The sequence below is a fragment of the Myxine glutinosa genome, unplaced genomic scaffold (genome assembly GCF_964187855.1).
Source record: "Myxine glutinosa unplaced genomic scaffold, kmMyxGlut1.1 SCAFFOLD_568, whole genome shotgun sequence".
Classification (NCBI taxonomy): Eukaryota; Metazoa; Chordata; class Myxini; order Myxiniformes; family Myxinidae; genus Myxine; species Myxine glutinosa.
The window spans coordinates 4,458-27,986 of NW_027616665.1; the positions used below are offsets into that span (position 1 = coordinate 4,458).

Here is a 23,529-nt window from a genome sequence, read left to right on the forward strand (position 1 = left end):
CCATGTGTAATTTATTATATTTTCCGGTTCACGATCAATGATCGATGTGTATATATATATGTTGCTCGGCTTGGCTCCGCCCCTCCTGAAAGCGTGCGCTGTGTCGCCCTGTTGACTTTCGCGAGACGAGGCTGAGGACGCGCAGTGCGGCTTGAGGAGAACTCGAGAATAAACAAGAGATATCCATTTTTAAAAATATATTCTCGTTTAATTAACGATATCTGCCAAACCACGTGCCCTATCGCAAATTCCAAAAGGACATTTTAGTGCTGAACAGATCTGTGAAGTTTCCCCTCGATTGGATCAAAAATGAGGGAGGAGCTCGGTTTTTGAAGGTTCATGCTTCAAAACGTCATAACTCTGAAATCATGTGACGCATGACGTCATGCTCGCTAACTTTTTTGTTCGTCATGGGTATCCGATTCTGCCTGCAAAGTTTGGCCTCGACCTCTTCAGCCATTGCAGAGAAAAATTGGTTTTCGTGTTTTCACGAAAAACAATATGGCGGCTGAACCACGTGACCTGTGACGTCATAATTACCATTAAAATATTCTACAGACCGAGTCCATCATATGGTGAAAATTTTATCTCAATCGGTCCTATTATTGCAGAGAAAATCTTTTTTAAAGGAAATTAAAACTTAAAATGGCACTGAGTTAAGGATCATCAGAATTATCAGAATTACCAAAGTTCAAAGTGCCATAACTTTGTTAAAAATGATCGAAACGTCGTGAAGATCGAACTTGACCTGTAACTTATCATGAGGAAACCATGTGCCAAGTTTGAAATTATTAGCATTAAGCGTTTAGAAAAAAAGTCCGGAAAACTGTTCTTTGCGCGACGGACTGACAGACTGACGGACTGATGGACTGACGGACTGACGGACTGACGGACTGACGGATGGAGGGACGGCGTGAAACCTATTGTCCCTTCCGGTGTACACCGGTAGGGGACTAATAAGCGAAGTACCAACTTATAATCTGGTGTGTGGGTGTATCTCTGCAAAAGGAAGAACCCTATTGAAAATTGGGTCGCCACGTCAAAATCCAAGATGGCCGCCACCATATACATGTCTGAACCTTGTGAGCGAAATATCTTGAAAAATAAACGAACTACTAACTTCTAATCTGGTGTGTGGGTGTATCTTCGCATAAGGAAGAACACTATTGAAAATTGGGTCGCCACGTCAAAATCCAAGATGGCCACCACCATGTACGTCTGAACCTTGTGAGCGAAATATCTTGAAAAATAAACGAACTACTAACTTCTAATCTGGTCTGTGTGTGTATCTAGGCATAAGGAAGAACGCTATTGAAAATTGGGTCGCCACTTCAAAATCCAAGATGGCCGCCTCCATGTATGTCTGAACCTTGTGAGCGGAATATCACATCATAGCATGTTTTCTGCGTCTTCCACTTTGTCAACTCACATCACTTCCCCGACGGGGGACCTAGGCGTAACGCTTGTTTCAAAATGCAGAAGGCTGCCAACACTTCTCGGCAGATTCAGAGTCTACGCTCTTCCGACGGTGTTCTGACTTGCCAGAGTAACATTAAACATTCACTGCAAGAGTTTTACTCAAACTTGTTTACTCCAAGAACGGTGGATAAAACTATGGCAAATGAGATGATTGAACTTCTCCTATCTCTTTCTGAAGAGCAGCAACTCCAACTGGAATGTGACATTTCTCTTGAGGATTTCACAACAGCAGTGAAACAACTCGAAGACGGCAAGGCCCCCGGAATTGACGGACTTCCTGCTGAATTTTACAAAGTTTTTTGGAATGTTCTGTGTCCTGCTTTAATTTAGATGTTTCATGAGAACCTAAATCAGGGGGAATTGCCCCTGAGCTGCAGAAGAGCTGTCTTATGTCTTCTTCCCAAGAAAGGGGATTTGCAGCAGATTACAAACTGGCGGCCTGTGTCATTCTTAAATACTGACAATAATATTGTGTCAAAAATGCTTGCAGTGCGTCTTTAAAAGGTCATCTCTTTCTTAGTTGGGAATGACCAAGTGTATTGCATACCTGAACGATCCATGTGTGACAGTATTTTCTTGGTTGGAGACTTGATTGCTATCGGTCAAACTGCATTGCATGCTTTTGGGTTATTACTCCTTGATCAGGAGAAAGCTTTTGACAGTGTGGATCACTCATTTTTGTTTGCAGTTCTTACTAAAGCAGGATTTGGAGAAAAATTCATTTCTTGCATTAAACTTTTATACAACAATGTGTCATGCCTGCTAAAAGTAAATAACAGTCTGTGTCATCCTTTCCCCTTTCAGCGTGGCATCCGTCAGGGCTGTCCACTGTCAGGCATATGTTGTACACACTGTCCATCGAACCCTTACTGGCTCTCCTTCGTACCACCTTATCTGGTTTGTCTTTGTCAAACAATTCCAAAATTGTTACGTCAGCATATGCAGACGACCTGTGTGTTGTGGTTAAAAACCAGGAAGATGTTTTTGAGCTATCCCGGTGTTTCGCCAAATTTGAACTTGCTTCATCAGCAAGAGTAAATTGGAACAAGAGCGTAGCTCTTTCTCTGTACCCAGATACCCTATCTGTGTCACAGGCTTCACATATGGGTCCCCCAACTCTTCCAGGAGGAATGTCATGGAAAATGGATGTGTTTAAATACTTAGACATCCATTTGGGAACTACAAGCTATATGAAGAAAAACTGGGATGGTTTCCGAAATAACGTTAAGCAGAAACTATCAAAGTGGAAAGGGATGCTCCATATCTTGTCACTTAAGGCACGGGTAACGATAATAAACAACCTGGTGCTTCCAATCGTATGGCATAAGATCATAGCACTCCAGCCTCCTCAAGCTCTGATCACCAACATTCAGAGGGGCCTAGTTGACTTCTTCTGGGGAGGCCACCACTGGCTTAAGCCAGATGTGTTGTGCAGACCACGTAATTCAGGTGGCCAAAACCTGGTGCACATCCCGAGTCGAATAATGGCTTTTCGGCTTATGACATCTGCTATACAGCGAGGTTGTGCCCTGGCGTCCTCACGAATGCCTTGCTCAGGCAAGTAGGTAGAATGGACTATGACCAGGAACTTTTCTTTATGGACTTGAAGCAGGTCGATTGAGCTCGGCTCCCTGCATTTCATCTGTCTCTCCTGAACGCCTGGCAAGCTCTAGGAGTGCAGCGGTTGGAGATCTCTTACGATCCCAGGAAGTTTGTGCATGAGCCATTGTTCCAAAACTCCTTATTCACTGAAATATCTACCAGCCGAGCTTTTATGGAACATCTTACGAACAATGGGATTAATAAAGTGCACGATCTTATGGAGCTATCCTTGAAGCGATGGTTGTCTGCCAGCACTGTTTCTGAAAAAATTGGCTTGCGTTCAATTAGAATAGTGAGCAGGGTCATAAATATTGTATCCCAGACTTTGTTAGATTTAAATATTGGGTGGAATGGGGTAAATGAGGAAGTAGATTTTCGTTTAACCTTCCCTGAACTCTCAGTCACTGCCCAGGAACAACATGGTGTGTTTTCCTCCAACAGCGAAGAATCCGGTGTGTTCCACATCATGGGGAAAAGGGCAATGTACAGAATTTGTCTGGAGGTGTACTTACCGGGCTGTGCAGCACCCTTAAGAAACAAGTGGAAAGAGCTTTTACCTTCAGGAGCATTTCTCACTCCAAATTGGGATGAAATGTACAGGTGTCCGACTGTCGGACGAACAGGAGACCTAAATTGGAGCCTGGTCCATCACGCCCTGGCCACACTGGTGTTAGTTCAGAAGTTTAACCCTGCTGTGTCTAATTTATGTCCTTTTTGTGGTAATGTTGAACATTTGTATCATGTGTTTATTGAGTGCATGAGATTGTCATCTCTGTTTCTGTATCTGAGCCGAATCTTTTGCAAATTCAAAATTGTTTTTTTCTGTTACAATCTTTGTTTACGGATTTGCATGTAATACGAGGAAAAACTCTGTGATTTTGCTTTTGAATTTTTTGCTTGGAATTGCTAAGCGTGCAATTTATAAAACCAGAAAAGCGAGATTAGGTAGTGGAAATAATGAAAATGCACTTTTTTGTTTTATCCGGATGGTGTCAGCACGTATAAAGCTCGAACATGCTTATCATGTAAACATGGGGAACCTTCTTGTGTTTGAAGAGTTATGGGGCAGGGGGGGGGGGGGTGTTTTGTGCAAATGCATTGGAAATGAGGTTGTGATTTGTATGTAAATTGGACGTTGAATACTTTTCATTTTATACTTTTATAACAAAAAGACACCAAAGTAAAGTCTCTCTCCCTCTCTCGCCCTTTTTCCTGTTCATTTTTTCCCCTACTTGTGTCCACCTGTGGCCATCTATCACCTTGCTTTCAATGACCTTTGCAAGCAAATTTTTATCTTTATCATTTTCTGTTTATTTTAACAATGAAACATTGAAAAACAAAACAACTTTTAGTCAACTCGTGTTTTCTCAAAAATGAAAAATCTCATTGCCTCGCTCTTGTATGTTTCTGTCTGATGTGTGCAGGTTCACTCGCTTCCCAAATTCATTATCTGAGGAATCGTCCAGAAAGAGAGTTGTGGTTTCCCATGAAGCAGGTGAGCGAAAGTTGGTTTCAGCCTCAGTGTGATGTTTATGACGTGGTTTGAAATATAACACAAAGAATTGCACTCAAAATTGTAAAATCTCAACAACCACAATCTGTGTTCATGTTTGAATATTTCATCTCCTCCCTCCAGATGGCTGATGCTTTTGAGTACATGCACTCCCGGAACGTTGTGCACAGGGATATAAAGGTAACCAACTGCACCAGTGCAGACCGTGATACGTTCTGCGTAACACTGCAATGAAAACCATTTTTGGTGCAGCAAAGGAAGGAATGGGAGTGGGAAGTGGAGGGGACAGGAAAGAACAAAATTCATATTGTTGGGTAAAACCTACAATGGAGGGAAAGAGGGGCGGGATCTGTCACATATGGACCCTTTTGTGTTCATTACATAATGATTTAAACTTCAAATATAAATAGAAAGTAAGAAATCAAAATTTAATACTCATTCCAGCTCGGTTGTAGTCTGTGAAAAAGTTGGAATTTGTTTTTAATTTTGATATCTCTACTATTTACCGCGACATTGTGAAGATGTTGTTGCACATTTCCTCCTGGAAGGTTGCCCATTTCTCGGATACTGATTACAACAACAACAACATGCATTTGAAGGCCATTTTCCCTGCGAGAGCGGGGGTTAGCCTTGCGGTCCCAATGACAATCTTCTCCATTTTGCCCTATTTTCTGCATCTCTCTTTGTTAACCCCCTTGTCCGCATTTATTCTTCCACCATCTTCAACCAAGTCTTTCTCGGTCTGCCCCGTCCTCTACTTCCTTCTACATTCATTTCCATCACTCTTCTCAACCAGTCACTTTTATCCTTCCTCAACACTAGACCAAACCACCTCAACCTGTTCCTCTTCACAGCATCAATCACAGGTTCTATTCCCATCATCTTTCGCAATTCATCATTTGTCTGCCTCTCTCTCAACGATACTCCGCACATCCACCGAACCATTCGCATTTCCATCCTTTCCAGCCTTCGTTGCTGCTCTACGTTCATTACCCATGTCTCGCTCCCATAAATCATAACACTTCTCACACATGCAGCATACACCTTTCCCTTCAGCTTCAACGACACTCCCCTCCTTGTCAGCACGCCACTCAGTTCCCGAAACTTCTTCCATGCACATCTCACTCTTGCAACCGTTGCCGAGTCTGATCCACCTTCTCCATTCAGCATGTCTCCGAGGTAGCAAAATGTTTTCACACCTTCCAGCTTCACGCCGTCTCCAAGATCCAAATCAACATTTCCTCCATCTGCAGCTCCCTCTGTGCACACCTTACATTTGAATGTAGCTGCCACACTGGTTAATGACCCTCTCAGACCACTACATTTTTGATGAACCCACTCAGCGCACATTGTACATTGAATGGAGTTCACTCCGACACCCTTCCTGCACACAGCACATGGCCACTTCCCAGTTCTTTCCACCTCACCACATGCTTTACCACTTGCCATCACCTTCGTCTTTCCGATATTCACCTTCAGACCTTTTGTCTCCATACATCCTTCCACTTGTTCATCTTTTCCTTCAGTCCATCCATACTTTCCGCAATCAACACCAGATCATCTGCATACAACAACTCCCACGGTAAACCCTCCTTTACATTCTGAGCCAGCACCTCCATCACAGCTACAAATAGTAGTGGACTTAGTACCGGCCCTTGATGCACTCCCACCTTCACCTCAAACTCACCACTGTTCCCGTCCTTCGTCCTTACAGCTGTGCGCGCTCTTTTGTACATTGCCATCACTACTCTGGTCAACCATTCCTCCACTCCTAACTTCCTCAATGCCCATGTCAATACTTTGCGTGGAACCCTATCGAATGCTTTCTCCAGATCAACAAACCCAAGAAACAACTTCTTCCTCTTCTCCATGTACTTCTCCTGCAACTGCCTCACAATAAAGAGCGCGTCTGTCGTTCCTCTTCCTGGCATAAATCCAAACTGCATTTCATCGATCTTCACCTTCTTCCTTATCCTCCTCTCCAACACCCTTTCCAATACCTTCATTCCATGCTCCAATAACTTTATCGCTCGGTACGAGCCACACTCCAGCGGGTCACCTTTCCCCTTGTATAGAGGGACGAGGATACTCAGTTCCCAATCACTGGAATGCGGCCTTCTTTCACCACCAGATTACAGATCTCTGTAATTCTCTTCACACCCCAACTTCCTGCTGCTCTATGTTGCCAGCCCATTCATTCTCTGTATTCAACAGCATTTCCATATATCTTTTCCATCTTCCTTTAATTCCATCTGTGTCCACAACGATTTGTCCCACTTCATCCTTCAAGCAACTCACCCCCATCACATCACACCTCTCTTTCGCTGTCTGCTTTGCAATCCTGAATACCGCTCTCTGACCCTCTTCCGAATCCAAGCGTTCTCCGATCATTTTCCTACGTTCCTCCTGCACCTTTGCTACCTCTTTCTTTGCAGCCTTCTTGGCTGCCTGATAACTTTCATGCTCGTTCTCGTTCCAAGCGCCCCTTCCCCAATGTCCTTCTGCACGCTGCAGTTCTCGGCAATGCGTGCCGCGCGCTCGCGCTTTGTAAGCTGGTTGCCACAACGCGTCTCTCCCTATCGTACTCAACTCTCGTACCAGTCCTTCTGAATGCGCTCTTTATACCATGAAGTTCTTCTGGCCAGTCCTCATATAATGAGTGCAGTTGCATCAGTCCTTTTGAGGGCTTTGTGTCCGCGCTTTTATAAGCCAAGCCAGCGAATGCTCTCGAAGCCCCAACCACGCCCAGTCAGGCGATCTCCCCTCAGCCCTGGTTGGCTGGTGAGGGCTTACCGGCTCCGCCTTGATGGCTGCTTGACGTGGCCGCACCTCTATCCTTGCACTCCGCCCCCTTTTTCCGGGCTTCACCTCGTGGCGTTTGGGCTGCTTTGAGCGAGCCCAAGGGCAGCGAAGGCTGCTGGCCAAAGAGCGTAACAAATTGGGAGGGCCGATGGGGTATAGACTGAAAAGCGGTATAGCTCAGTGGCGTCGCTTGGAGTGAGGCTGCCAAAATGAACGAAAGGGGCCTACTCTTATTTGTTTGACACAACGCAGATGCAACTACTGGACATGGCCTTATCTAAACACATACTAAGAAATAACTACCGTCCTAATGTGACCTACGTGTTGCTTGTGGCCTATCTATGGGGTGCAACCTTTAACCTTTAATGATGTTATTTGTGTGGGTTCTCAAAACCGCAACAGTAGGTTTAATTCAGTTTTGATCTCTGGCAACACCAGTAAGAAATAATCAAGCATTGTATCAGTATTTCATAATCATGGGAGTAGCAATTAATAGCAATTAGTGCAAGCAAGCCTGGATCATCTAGATATACGCACCATTTGAGTATACACTATCACACAGAATAAATGCCACAGGAATGTCTCGGAGCGATGTTCGTCCGAGTTCATATAGAAGCCTCTCAGTGGTTGGAGACAGCATAACACCTTTGTTCAACTTAGACACAATTTCATTACATTCTCCCCACCGTTAAAACTACACTTCCGCTAAGGCAGAAATCAAGCTAGCAGCACATAGTAGCAGAGTAATATCAGTGAGCAGCAGTTTCCAGTCCATGTCAGTCAGACCCAACCATAGTGATCAGGGCAGCGAATCTCTCTCCCGGCACGGGTCCGGTAACTACCGGGTACTACATCCCCAAGACCGGAGACCCCCGCGTCAGAGTAGCCACCTAAATCGGGTGATGGCGGTGGCCCCACCAGGCTAGCCGGATTGGGTGCATGTAGCGGCGAGGAAACCGGCAGATACTCCATAGGCTGCTCAATGGGCGGATCAACGGAATCGTAAGCTGGTTCGTCAACTTCCCCGCATGGGGCCGGGTGGCGTACTGAGACCGTCGACTCCCGTCCATTGGGCAACAACACACGAGCGTGCTCGGGGTTAGCTTGGAGAACTTGCACCTTATCTACCAGCAGGTCATATTTACTCATGCGAACTGCCCATTTGAGAAAAGCCGGTCCCGGCTCAGCAAGCCAACCCGGTAAAGGTCGGGCACTACCCGAATACCTCGGGTAATGAAACATCCGTTGCTAGGGAGTTTGATTGGTAGCAGTACACAATAAAGTCCTGATAGAGTTTAATGCCCCGGGTAGTGACCAAGCCCATTTGTCTAGTCCTCGGCCGCGACTTAAGACTCAGAGTAACTGCCCTCCATATAATGCCATTAAAGCGTTTGACCTGTCCATTCGCCTGTGGCCTATACAGAGTAGTATAGCTTGAAGCGACATTATGCTGGAGCAAGAAGTTCCTCACGTCCTGGGACAAGAACACCGCCCCTCGATCGGTATGCACATAGGCCGGATTCCCATACATAGAAAACAAGTTCTGCAAGCACCGGATAACCGTAGCAGCCGACATATCTCCGCACGGGAAAGCAAAAGGGAATCTAGAGAACTCATCAACGATCGTGAGTAGATAACGAGAATTACTCGAAGCCGGTGACGCCGGCAGTGGTCCTTTGAAATCCATCGCCAATCTCTCCGACGGCCTGGTGGCTTGGACTAGCGTGCCCATAGGAGGGTTGTAGAAGCGAGGTTTGAGTTCAGCGCATACGGAACAAGTGCGACAGAGCTGACGAATATCCTCAACGGAATAGGGCAAGTTACGAATGCGCACGTAATGAGCGAAACGCGTCACACCGGGATGGAACAAGGTGTCATGAAGAACGCGCAGGTCCTCAACAGAGGTGAGGCTCGCACACATCGCCGGCCGCGATAAAGCATCGGCAACAAGGTTATCCCGCCCTGGGCGATATTTGGTTGTGTAGCAGAAATCGGTGAGCTCGATCCGCCAGCGAGTGATTTTCTCATTCTTAATGCGTTGAGCATGCTGTGTGTCGTACATAAATGCAACGCTCTTTTGATCTGTGATAATTTGGAAACATCGTCCAAGCAAATAGGGACGCCAACGCCTGATCGACTCAACGATGGCATACGCCTCCTTTTCGACTGACGAATGTCGCTGTTCCACGGAGGAGAGAGTCCTTGAAAAGAAGGCCACAGGGCGCCCCCCTTGAGAGAGCGTCGCAGCTATCGCATGATCCGACGCATCGCTTTCCAAAACAAAGGATTTATTTTCGTCAATCATCGACACAGCGGCGCCAGCGATGTCAGACTTAAGGCCATGAAAAGCGGCCTTGGCAGCGAGACTCATGGGGAACGCATCGCAGTCCACAAGTGGGCAGAGCTTCGCGGAAAATGTTTGAACCCACTTGGAATAATGAGCAAACAGCCCGAGAGCATGCTTCAAGGAAGCACGATTGCAGGGCGGGGCCATGTCGAGCAAGGGTCGCAGACGCTCCTTATCCGGAGCAACAGAGCCATGGGTCACGGTGTACCCCAGGAGATCTATCGTGCGAGCAGAGTAGCGACATTTAGCCTCATTCATAGTCAAGTGATACCTGTGCGGTGTGCGCAACCTCGAGGAAGCGCTTCAGATTAGCATCATGATGTTCTTTGTCATACCCGCAAACCGTGAGATTATCCAGCTAAACAAAGACATCGGTTAAGTTCTCCTTAGCGATGAGGTCGTCCATAGCCCTTTGAAAACACGTAACTCCATTCGTGACCCCGAAAGGTAGCCGGGTGAACTGGTACAACCTCTGGCCTAATTTGAACACAGTATAGATGCGATACGCCGCAGAGATGGGGATCTGATGATATGCACTACGTAGATCGAGAGTGCTATAGACCGAATACTGTGCCACCTGTCGAACCAGGGAGTCCATTCCCGGGAGTGGGTAGGCATCCAATTGGGTAAACCGATTAATCGTCTGCAAATAGTTGATTACCATGCGTTTGCGATGTGATTCGGTCCGAACCACCAGAACCTGGTCCCTCCAAGGCGACCGACTAGGTTCTATGATACCTTCCTTTAGTAGCTGCACAGTCTCTTCCGCAATGAATTGCATGTCAGCTCGTGAGTAGCGTCGTGATTTAACCGCAACAGGTGTACAGTCTGTGGTCATATTGGGAAACAGCGACAGTGGCTCAATTTCCATCACTGCAAGAGCACACACAGCAAGAGTATCAGTACCACCAAATTCCATTTCCAAGTGCCCATGTCGCTAGAGAAAATCATGTCCTAACAAAACTGCATATAATGCTGGTAAGACCATTAAATGCACATCCGGAAACATTCGACCCTTAATGACAAACTTCAGTCGATATTCCCCCTTTGTGCTAAGCCATAGCCCCTGAGAAGCCATGAAGATTCTGAGTCTTGTCCCAAGAATCGGCCATCCATGTCTCTGTACAAGTCGAACATCTACATAACTATCAGTGGATCCCGTGTCAATTAAAGCATTTGCAAAAAATTCCTTCAATCATGAGTGGGATAATCGCGCGGGCCAGGCCAGTGGCCCTGTAGATGTCGAATCGTCGAGGGGAGGCGCGCGAGCCTCGCGTGTGGATCCGACGCCAGCTAATGTCTTCCGTGCCGTTGAATTTGCTTGTAGGCCAGTCCTGCCGCCCTCCAGAGGGCGCTCGTGCCACCCACGAAGATCCCAGCCTTCGTGCAGTCAAAGTCGATTGGAGGTCGATCGTGCCGCCTCCAGAGGGCGCTCGTGCCACCGTGCGGAGTTTCAAAGCCAGCGTTCACCGATCGGGTGGCCGATCCCGGAAGTTGGCTGGGCATCGAAAGAATTCGTGTCAAGGACGGTCGTGCTGCATACTGAAGTGATCGCGACACTTGTTTAGTCGGCGCGGCGAGTCTCATCAAGGTCGAGCGCTCAGCTCGGGGCCCACGGAGGGCGAGGCGCGCCAGGCGCCGTTCGTACTGCGGGCGCGGAGATAAGCACATTCAGCACCCGAGTGAGCTCGCCGGCCTTGTGATGCTCGACAAACTTTAGCAAAGTGACCCGTCTTTGCGCACAAATGACACTTTGCTTCCTTAGCCGGACAAACTGACCTGAGATGGTTCCGGTTCCCACAGAAATAGCACTTAGCGTTACTTCCTGGCTTGGGTCCGGCAGCAGCTGCCGCCGTCAAACCCGGATCGGGATCCTCGAAGGTATCCGTTGTCCCCGATTCCGGTGGAGGTGCCGGTGCTGCATCCTCAAACTCGGTGGTAGCTCTCCCCCGATAGATCTCCTGGGGTACCCTCTCCCCTCCCCCTCTCCCGCTTTTCCTCCTCCTCTCTCCCTCTCCCTCCCTCTACCTCTCTCTCCCTCTCTCACCTTCTCTCCCTCTCCCTCCCTCTCCTCTCTCCCTCTCTCCCTTCTTTTCTCTCTCTCTCTCTCTCTCTCTCTCTCTCTCTCTCTCTCTCTCTCTCTCTCTCTCTCTCGTCTACGCGTCTGCTACGCTGTGTGCTTCATACCTATGTACAGCTTGCACCTAACTGGGGAGCAAGTCCAAGCAGACAACGAACAAGGTGCTTCTCCTGCTACCTTTCCTGAACTTATTTGCAAGTTTTGTCTTGCCAACTCTCCTCCGTGTACCCCCTTTAGCATAGGATTCAATGGGTTTCCTAAACAAAAAGACCTCTATTTGGGTTGCGTAAGTTTCCTTTTGCAAGGGCAAATGACACAGCCGAGGGTTCGATGGAGAGACCTCTTACCTTGTTCCCCCCCATATTTTCCTAATTGGAAAGGATTCTATCATCCTGTGCCGCCACGACATGGTGACCTCCAATGGAGACTTGCACACTGGATCCTCCCCTCTAACCACTTGCTGCACCGCTTCTCAAGTCTCCTAGCAGATGAATGTCCCTTTTGTAAAAGGCCTGAAAACCTCTTTCATATTTATGTTAAATGTCAACGGTTGGCTCCTTTATTTATCTTTCTTAAGAATTGTTTTGGCAGGATTGGCTTGGTTTTCAACACTTGTGTTTTCATTTATGGCTTAGACATCTCACACAAGAATATGAATGATGTGTTAGGTAATTTCCTGCTTGCACAGGCAAAAATGGCAGAGTATAAATCAAGAAAAAGAAAAGTTGATGATCTTGGAGCTAATGAGGAAAATGCCTTGTCCTTGTTTAAAAATCTTGTGACGAGCCGTGTAAAGTTAGACTTTGCCTTTTTCTCCATAACAGGAAGGCTGCCACAGTTTGAGACCAAATGGTGCGTGAAAGAAGTCATTTGTAAAATCCTGGAGAAACGTTTATTGTTTTGTGAAATGTTTTGTGCATAATTTTACTGTATTAATATTTTTTTGTTTGTTTCTCTGCTTGAAATGAGAATGTGACCCCTATTTGGGGGTTTTCTTTTTCTATTTTTATAATAAAAAGATACAAAAGTCTCTCTCTCTCTCTCTCTTCTCTTTCTCTTTCTCTCTCTCTCTCTCTCTCTCTCTCTCTCTCTCTCTCTCTCTTTCTCTCTCTCTCTCTCTCTCCCTCTCTCTCTCTCTCTCCTCTCTCTCTCTCTCTCTCTATCTCTCTCTCTCTCTCTCTCTTTCTCTTTCTCTTTCTTTTCTCTTTCTCTTTCTCTTTCTCTTTCTCTCTCTCTCTCTCATTCTCTCATTCTCTCATTCTCTCATTCTCTCATTCTCTCATTTTCTCTCTCTCTCTCTCTCTCTCTCTCTCTCTCTCTCTCTCACTCCTCTCTCCCTCTCTCCCACCCCTCTCTCTCCTTCTCTCCCTCTCTCCCACCTCTCTCTCTCTCATTCTCTCTCTCTCTCTCTCATTCTCTCTCTCTCTCTCTCTCTCATTCTCTCTCTCTCTCTCTCTCACTCCTCTCTCCCTCTCTCCCACCCCTCTATCTCCTTCTCTCCCTCTCTCCCACCTCTCTGTCTCTGTCTCTGTCCCACCCCTCCTTCCCTCTTTATCTCTCTCTATCTCTCTCTCTCTCTCTCTCTCTCACTCTCTCTCTCTCTCACTCTCACTCTCTCTCTCTCTCTCTCTCTCTCTCACTCTCTCACTCTCTCTCTCTCTCTCTCTCTCTCTCTCTCTCTCTCACTCTCACTCTCACTCTCACTCTCACTCTCACTCTCACTCTCACACTCTCACTCTCACACTCTCACTCTCACTCTCTCTCTCTCTCACCCATATCAAGCCAATGAAGCCTTTGTCACCCCTGTGTGAAGCGGGGCCATCGCCGTGAAATATAAAACACACAGGAAATGGTACATTGTGCCGAGGCGCGGCGGTGATGGTCATGGTTAACCCTTGGCCATCCAAAGATCCCCGGAGGGTTAAACAGCACGGTGAAGTCTGCATGGCCGTTTTGTACGTTGCTCTTGTGGGGATGGTAGCCTTCGTGAGGATGGTCACTGTGGAAATGTAACTCATTGATTAGCACTGGTAAATCATTGATTGGAACTGGTAACGAGGAAGAACCAACGACTTGAAATGAATGTCAGGAATGTGCACGAAAGTAGTAATGACTTGTTCACCTGGTCACAGCCCCAGGCCAGAGCACTCTCCTATTGTAAGGCAAATATAACTCACAGCAGGAGGGGAGCGAGTTGGTGCCAGTAAGGCGAGCGGGATGACAGAGCAACCTTTCAGCGGAGAAGGGATTAACTCAAGCGTGCCGATATAAACCAGAACAGACTTTGATTCAGGAGCACTTGTCCTCAGAAGCCCTGCCCGACGAACGAACGAATACCAACGAGTACGGCGCTACGGAGAAACATCGGCTGAGAAAGAGGGACTATGCGGATAGAGCTATCTGGTCCATTGAGTTAACGGTAGTTATTAGTATTTGAATGAAGTGAACAACTAGTTAATAAAGTCTGGATCTTTGTAAACCTGTTTTCCGGTCATTGGTCTTGAGTCCCAAACCACTTCCACGACAATATGGAGGCACCGCTGGCATCAATTGGACACAAACAAGATCTTTAAAAGGTAAGTGTGTCTTGTTTTTGTCCAGTATGATTTCCGAACCTGGGAATAGTTTTTGTACATACATGGTGGAGGACGTGGTGTGGGGCTTCCTTGCGCACCGATGCCGCGATATAGGTGGTGTAACGAAGTCACGGATGGAAGATCGACAAACGATTGTAGCTATTATTCGTGTTTTTCTAAATGATTTCTGTAAATACGTATTTTTTGCGCTGTCTAAATAAAATGCGCCAGGTCGGCGCTGGTCATTAAGGGCCTTACTGTGACCTGGGAGCAAACGGGGCATGAGTGCACCATGCGACCATTTGCTTCCAGGTCGTGTAAGGCCGGTACACTCGTTTACATACCCGTACATGTGTAAAGTAGTTTACACTTGTTTTTTTGCACTTGCTCAAAGCACGCGACTTGCTCGGCGTGCGACAGGGAGCAGGGAAATGGAGTTATATTTATATATATATATATATTTTCCCTCATTCCAATTTATGGTATTGCAACAAAACGGCTTATATCTTTGGAACGGCTGGTCGGATGTAGACAAATTAAACGGAATTGTGTAGGACGAAAGCCGTGGGTCCAAAGTAAAAAAAAAAAAAAAAAAAAAAAAAAGGGGGGGGGGTGGAGGAGAGGGAAAATTTTCGCCAATTTTTTCCCACCATTTTATAACACCTAAAAATCGTTCGATCAACATATAAATTAATGACAGACAACGCCATCTCATGCCGGTCCAGAATTATTATGAAAGATGGCGATTGGATGAAAATTGCATACTGACACTCCCTCACTGTCCCTCATTGTCCCTCATGTCCATTCCGGCTACCTGTCTCTTGCTCCCGCTCCTTCCCCCTCCCTCTAGTTCCCATTGGCGGACGTTTTGCGAGAAGCAAAGCGTTTTGCAGGAAGCTTCCAGGAAGCAAAACCAGTGCTGTTGTTTTTTGATGAAATTTGTCAGACAGATAGAATGGGTTGTTGTGGTTGGGTCGATTTTACGAAATGAACGTTCTTTGAACAAATTAAATGGTGAATCGGATGAAAATTGAGGATTTTTGAACTTGCTGTTGGAACTTGTTGTTGGAACTTGTTGTTGGAACTTGTTGTTGGAACTTGTTGTTGGAACTTGCTGTTGGAACTTGTTGTTGGAACTTGCTGTTGGAACTTGTTGTTGGAACTTGTTGTTGGAACTTTCTGTTGGAACTTGTTGTTGGAACTTGTTGTTGGAACTTGTTGGAACTTGTTGTTGGAACATGCCGTTGGAACTTGTTGTTGGAACTTGTTGTTGGAACTTGTTGTTGGAACTTGCTGTTGGAACTTGTTGTTGGAACTTGTTGTTGGAACTTGTTGTTGGAGCTTGCTGTTGGAACTTGTTGTTGGAACTTGTTGTTGGAACTTGCTGTTGGAACTTGTTGTTGGAACTTGTTGTTGGAACTTGTTGTTGGAACTTGTTGTTGGAACTTGCTGTTGGAACTTGTTGCTGGAACTTGTTGTTGGAACTTGTTGTTGGAACTTGTTGTTGGAACTTGTTGTTGGAACTTGCTGTTGGAACTTGTTGTTGGAACTTGTTGTTGGAACTTGTTGTTGGAACTTGTTGTTGGAACATGCCGTTGGAACTTGTTGTTGGAACTTGTTGTTGGAACTTGTTGTTGGAACTTGTTGTTGGAACATGCCGTTGGAACTTGTTGTTGGAACTTGTTGTTGGAACTTGTTGTTGGAACTTGTTGTTGGAACTTGTTGTTGGAACTTGTTGTTGGAACTTGCTGTTGGAACTTGTTGTTGGAACTTCTTGTTGGAAATTGTTGTTGGAACTTGCTGTTGGAACTTGTTGTTGGAACTTGTTGTTGGAACTTGTTGTTGGAACTTGTTGTTGGAACATGCCGTTGGAACTTGTTGTTGGAACTTGCTGTTGGAACTTGCTGTTGGAACTTGCTGTTGGAACTTGTTGTTGGAACTTGTTGTTGGAACTTGTTGTTGGAACTTGTTGTTGGAACTTGTTGTTGGAACGTTTTGGGAACATTCAAAGTTGGGTTTTGCTAACGTTTCCACAACGTCGCTACAACGTTTCACTTTCGTTGTTGCAACGTTTTGCTCCAATGTTTTGGGAACATTCAAATGTTGGGTTTTGCTAACGTTTCCACAACGTCGCTACAACGTTTCACTTTTGTTGTTGCAACGTTTTGCTCCAACGTTTTGGGAACATTCAAATGTTGGGTTTTGCTAACGTTTCCACAACGTCGCTACAACGTTTCACTTTCGTTGTTGCAACGTTTTGCTCCAACGTTTTGGGAACATTGAAATGTTGGGTTTTGCTAACGTTTCCACAACGTCGCTACAACGTTTCACTTTCGTTGTTGCAACGTTTTGCTCCAACGTTTTGGGAACATTCAAATGTTGGGTTTTGCTAACGTTTCCACAACGTCGCTACAACGTTTCACTTTCGTTGTTGCAACGTTTTGGGAACACTCAAATGTTAAGTGAATCGGATGAGAATTCACGAGTTATTTAATTATTGGAAATTAATGAAGTACTTATTTAATTAATTACATTTTTTCTCTTCTGACCATGAACTTGGTGTCGACCTGCAGGCCAAACCGTTGGTCAGATGAGCTTGATACCTTGACCAATCATCGTAAGTCACTTGATTGGATGCATATATTAATTATGACATCATAAGTCACGTGACATGGCGGCCATGGTGGATTTCTTGAAAACCTTTAAAATGCATCCCTGCGTTCATTTTCCGATCAATTGAGTTGAAATTTTGAACAATCGGATCTGCACTGTCGTTGTTAACGACTCTGGCATGCACCCGTCCAATCAGGATGGAGCGGTATGGTCCCCGGATCATCACTGCCCGCAGTTTTAATTCGTTTTACTTTTACCTTTCACTCTTCTGTTCATTGTTGTTGTGGTCATACAATTTTTTGAAGACATGCACATGTCATGATATAGGAAATGTTTGTTCTGTTGAACGGAAGAAATGTTTATGGGTAATTTAATTCAATGTGGTAGGTGGGCAACACCACAAAGCATACCTCTTTTAAGGTGTGTATAAACCCTGGAACATTCCAGCAATCAATACGATGCTAAAATGGTGTAATTTAATTAAATGTGGTAATTTAATTCAATGTGGTAGGTGGGCAACACCACAAAGCATACCTCTTTTAAGGTGTGTATAAACCCTGGAACATTCCAGCAATCAATACGATGCTGAAATGGTGTAATTTAATTCAATGTGGTAATTTAATTAAATGTGGTAGGTGGGCAACACCACAAAGCATACCTCTTTTAAGCTGTGCATAAACCCTGGAACATTTCAGCAATCATGACGATTTTCTCATGTCACCTGAAATGGTGTAATATTGTGTAATATGGTCGACCTTGGGTTTGTTTGGGTTTGTTTATTTTTGTGGGTATATTTTTGTATATTTTGTATATATTTTCACGACAAATTCCAGTTAACATCCTCCAAAATTTGCTCGTTTTTCTGGCCGAATCGAAATTGCGTTGAGTTCCTATGGCATGCACCATTAAAAGCGCCGTGTAATGGTTGAGCTCCCTTTATTTCGTTTTGGTCACGCGAATGAGCAGACAAAATGACGAATGCTGCGGCTGGAGCAGTAGAAGCGATTTTTCTTTTAATTGTTTAATGATTATTCGATATTGTTATGACTTATTGTCAATAGGAATACTAAGTGGTCAGGAGGTAGCCTTTTGCTATGTACAGTTTATTTATTGTTGAGTATACCACATAGCTGTGGTGATAAAGGAAATGTTTGTTTTTCAAATAGATGATTATGATATGACCATGATTATAAAATCATGATGATTATTATGAATGATATCATAGGGTTCCGATGCAGAATGATTGCACGAACTTGGGAAAGAACTTTCAAGCCCTATGGGATAAATTGGGTATTACAAGTGATGGAGTTTCAAAATTTAGCATGATTGAAGGAATTTGACAGTCCCATTTCAGGAGTTTTACGAAATTTATATTGCCAAGAGATTTTGGGTACTATTAAAAGAAAAATGATGAGATATTTTTCCCAAAGAACTTTAATATCTGCCATCCATTTTGGCTGTCTCACGAATGAAGGATGAGTTGCCTTTAGTGGTTGCAAAGAAAATTTGTGGAGACCAGACAAAATGGGAAAATATGTCAGATATGACCCTAGGACAGAACAGTGATTCGTCAATTGACATGAGGTATGAACTAGAGGTGACGACCGATGATCTTCAATCTCAGTCAATAGATGGACCTGTCCTGACATCATTGGGGAAAGGGCTTATGCAAGGAGTCATCCAAAATGATTAATTTGATTTATTGATGAATATTGATAAATTAATTGAAATTGAATAATTGAATTAAACTGAATAAATTTAATTGAATAAATTTAACTGAATAAATTGAACTGAATAAATTTAATTGAATGAATTTAATTGAATAAATTGAACTGAATAAATTGAATTGAATATATTGATTGTTTGATTGATGAAAATGCGGCCTCAAGAAAGAAGTTTTGATATCTTTGTGAGATATTATCAATGTGAAGACAACCTTGGAAAATTGAGCAAGGTGGTGAGTTTATATATGGATATATATGTGCGGTTACCATTGTGTGATTTCCCCTTCAACAGAGCGGACACCTGAGGATTCACCCATTTCATACTGACCCTCTGGCTCATCTGCAAATACTGATCTGTGAGATTGGATTGTGCAAAAGCCACAGGTGAGAGAGATTCTCTGGAAATCACCATTTGAACAGGTGGAGAGATCCTTCCTGGAGGTACGAGTGAAGCTTTAGAGGAACAAGCTACAACACATCCAACGCTACTTTGATAAAAGGCAGAATGGGAAATGGAACCTGCAAGAATACACAAGGACAACCAGAGATTCCACAAAAAGGTACTTGTACATATCATATGTACGACCGTTATGGTGCCGAAGCTATAAGGCAGGTCGAGAATTGGTATTTGTGGACAAAGGGAAATGCTGAGGAGTTTCCAAGAGATGGTACATTTGAGCGAAGTCGATTGGAAAGATTGGGACAAAGATTGAAAGCCAGGGAGAGACAGAATCTAACGGTAGACTGGCTTGCATTCCATCTTTGGGATGGTGAATCCAGACAACGGGAACAGCAAGAACGGATAACGGATCTAGAATTTAAAATAAAAAGGATACAGGATACAGTGGAGGAGACAAATGCACAACTGCCCTCGAAATTAGGAATGAAAATGACAGTTGTCCCATCTGATTTCCAGTTGTCTCCCCAAAAAGGACGATACAGAGAATTTTTTCGTGTTTCAGGAGATAACGAGAGATTGCAGTGGCAACTCAGGGATGTAGAGATGCAGCCCAGCAATACAAGTGCACAGGTGCACAGACCAGGCAACGACAGAAACCGGTGTTTCAAGTGTGGACGGATGGGACATTGGAAAAGAGGATGTCCGTATTCCAAAAGGAAGACGAGTTCATAGGGTAAACCAAGATCAAGGGTACCAGTGCTGACCGATACCTCAGACAACGATTAGGCCTTCATTGTGACAAATCCCAAATGATGATTGGCCTCAACAAATTAGATTACTGGACAAACATGAATAACTGTCGATGATTCTTGTGTCTGAAAAGTTTTCGGAGCAAGAATTATTCATTTTTTCTTTTGCTTGTAAGCAAATTGATAATTAATTGATCAAATGCTGAAATTGGATCTTTTATGTTGGGCACAAAATTTTAAATTTACAAAGTTTGGAACAATTGCTTTGCAATTTTTTTTTGGCAAACCAAGTGACAAGAGTCACATGATGATCAGGTGGGAATTTCGGACTATTGTTCCGCACGATTGATAGGTCAGTGGTCGACTGACATACAAATGGGTGGGTAGTCAAATTTGGATAAATTATTGTGGAAACTGAAAGGGTAATTTCAATGTGACATCATAGGGGTTTTCTAAGAATAGACTTTTAGTCTATTTGTGTATTAGCATTTTAAATTTGATGGACAAATTTTATGAAATTGAAATAAAATTGACACCCATCTTGATCTGTAAATAATGGTTCCAACGCAAACAAATATGCATAATGCATGTGTGTGTGTGTTTTTGTGTATCAATCTTACAAGATTGTTGACACCGACAGTGTGCCTTGTCTGAAAATAGATAGTTCCATGTGGATGGGATCACATATCGAGAGAATTCGTAAAATAAAATAGAAATATAATTTGATTATGAACATTATCATTTTTGTCAAGGGAGATGGAATATAAAAGAATTTGATTTGCTGAGTTATGAGCAGCCATTCATTGATAGTAAATTCATTGATAGTAAAAATTGGGAGTAATCTTGAGATTCCATTTTGATAGAATTTATATGAGAATCAAAGCTATTTATGGATATGAGCTTCATAAAAATGTGGGAGTACACAATTAGCCAAATTTGGGAGAGGTCTTACACTGACTTCCCAGAGTACTCTGCTCATGGATTTTTATATATATAAACTTGAATTTTATCAGCATATAAATTGTGCTGTATGTATGGATGTGTATTAGGCATAGATGATATGGGAAAATAGTAAAGAAAATTTTGCTGGTTTGAACTATTGTGAGTTTTGAGTTCTGGAGTTCAAACAAAGTCACTGGTTAACAGATGAGAAAGGATAGTAAATAAATTATTCGATGCTGGGTAAATTAAGTACGATATTACTAAGACTTATGAGAGCTATTGTTCTTCCTTGCAGCAGTGGGAAATTATTGAAAATTTAGATCCAACATAATGAATCTATAAATGAATGTGATAGGGATAATATCCTCAATTTGTACTAATTATTTGATTGTGGGTAAAGGAATTAATTTATCATAGTGGATTGTTAACAGCAGCCTGAAAATGTCCTGAGTGCATCCATGTAATCAGAAATCCCAGATTTGTTTTTACAAACAACATTTTGGTAGAGGTCTTGTGTGGACGAGCACTTCCTTGGTAGATAAAAAACGGTACTGCATGCTGGCAGCCACTTTTGCGGCCAGTTAGGCCAAACAAATTGAGAGGATATTGTAGTTAAATACGTAAGTTACACATGGCTATTTGTAAAAAGGAAATTTGTTGAGATGGGAAACATTTTTCGAAGGTTTATTAAAGTGTTATAATATGGCATGTGGCAAGGCAAACTATTGGATGGGAAAATTAGATCTGGTTATAGAATAAATTTATTGACCCCTTGAAGATAATTCTTCGAATCATTGTTTCACTGGCATTTTTGTTCACATTGGAAATAGTTTGGTAGAGCTTTGGTTAAAACCTTTGGTTGCGGTATCTTGGAACAAATTGATAAACCATAGGAGATTGATAAGAATAGGAACAAATATGGACCCAAAATAGAAAGTTGGATTCATGCCTCTCATTGCAAGCAAGCACATGGGGCTAAGATGGACGATCCCACAGAAAATGAGGCTGCACCTAGCAGCCCAGCAGAACATTCAGTGGCGGATAAATGATAGTCGTGATTTACATTCATTTGAATTACATTTTAACACCTCTTGCATTGATAAACATTACATTTTCAACATTTAATATTCCGACTTGAATTAGGGAAGATAGTGACATTTATTTGCCTACATGACATACCATTATCTACTGATATTAGCGCAACATGAGGGATAATGTATCACAACTACACTCATGATTAGGGGATTTAGTTCGACCACGGGAGATAGGGGGATCAGGGTAAGACAAATAATCTGATTTATGTTACATATTAAGGGATTTTCTTTATTTACCTTTTAGGAAGCTTGTTAGTTTGGTATATAATGTTGAATGTCATCGACATATAATTATGTCATAGGTATGAATATATACAAGGAGTAGCAGACTTGTTTGTGGGTTTAGTAGTTATATTGGCAATTGTTTTAGTGGTGGCTTGCTTGAAAGCCTTTGTGACGGTGTGTTTGAATAAGGTAACCAACAACACGATGATAACGCATGAAGTTACAAATGAGGAAAGAAATGTGGAACCAGAAAAGGAAGACTTTTATGGCGACATAAATACTGAGATTAAAAGATTAAATCAAGTGATGTTGCAAATGAATACAGTAGAATTAAGATAATGGCATAACGACAATGTTATGAGTTGTGTCAATTACAAGACCAGTGAACTCATATCACCACGACTGACACACTGTTAGAAAAGAAAAAAAAAAAAGGGAAAAGAAAAAGTGGAGAGGAATTATGGTAATAATACATTATGCTTAATTTGTTGGTTTGGGAAAATTGTTGTTGGGAATTAGATATTCCCGTTTGTGATTGTAATCATATACAATTTATTTTCTTAGAGTAGTGCTAAAATACCTGCATGAGTTAATTTTTGAACTATATTAACCTGAAAGCATTTGTGGATGCTATTCTTAGTTTAGTAGTGAAATACATACCTGATTGAATATTATTTGTGTGACGCATATAAATGAATATAACTTTTAAATGTTTTAAGGAAAAACAACAAATTGTTGAATGTGAAACTGTCGGAAGACATACATGATTATGCTGATTTCATGGTAAGATGTACCCTATCTGATTCAGTGTGTGTGGAAAGCAGATTCAGATGTGACTGAGCATAAGGATAAGACGAGATCACATTTTGAAGGGAGTGCTAACGGAAGTGGGAAGAAGTTCCAGAAAGAAAATTTGTGGCTAAAATGAAGTTAATCGCGGCATACACCCTCTTTCTCAAAGAATGATGAAGACATTCTCCCGTGTAACTTGGAGATGGATGCTTACCTTCACCAAGGAAATTTATGTGACCATTTGCCTGGATCACACTGCAACATATGAAAGGAAGGCGATCACTTACTCTTGTTTGAAGGCTTCGAACATTCATCACATCAGAAGTTGCAGGACAACGACATTTTACCTGCAACCTCTGTGAAATGCGGGGACATATGTTATTACTTCACCAACTTCCGGGGAACCAGCATGGAGCTGCAAACAAACGGCTGTGCCCTTGTCACAACAGCTGTGCGCGATTCTGCTGGTTGCTCCTGGTATGGACCATGAATGACCTGAACACCATAGTCCCAACATCATTGTGGATGCATCCGGCATCCCTGTTCCACATCTTGCTGGCCAATCAACGTCACACCAATACTTGCTGCCCA

The 23,529-nt window shown here is 43.4% G+C and overlaps 1 protein-coding gene across 1 annotated transcript in view; it reads left to right on the plus strand.

The window, feature by feature from the left end:
• Positions 1–4,505: 4,505 nt before the first annotated feature.
• LOC144889013 (chloride intracellular channel protein 4-like) overlaps positions 4,506–23,529 on the plus strand; it is a gene marked incomplete at its 5' end in the record, with an annotated part of 54,839 nt that continues 35,815 nt past the window's right edge. The window contains 3 exons of the mRNA XM_078768821.1: positions 4,506–4,576; positions 4,718–4,774; positions 21,296–21,375. Of these exons, the coding sequence (XP_078624947.1) occupies positions 4,506–4,576; positions 4,718–4,774; positions 21,296–21,375 (208 nt within the window). The remainder of the gene's footprint in view (positions 4,577–4,717; positions 4,775–21,295; positions 21,376–23,529) is intronic.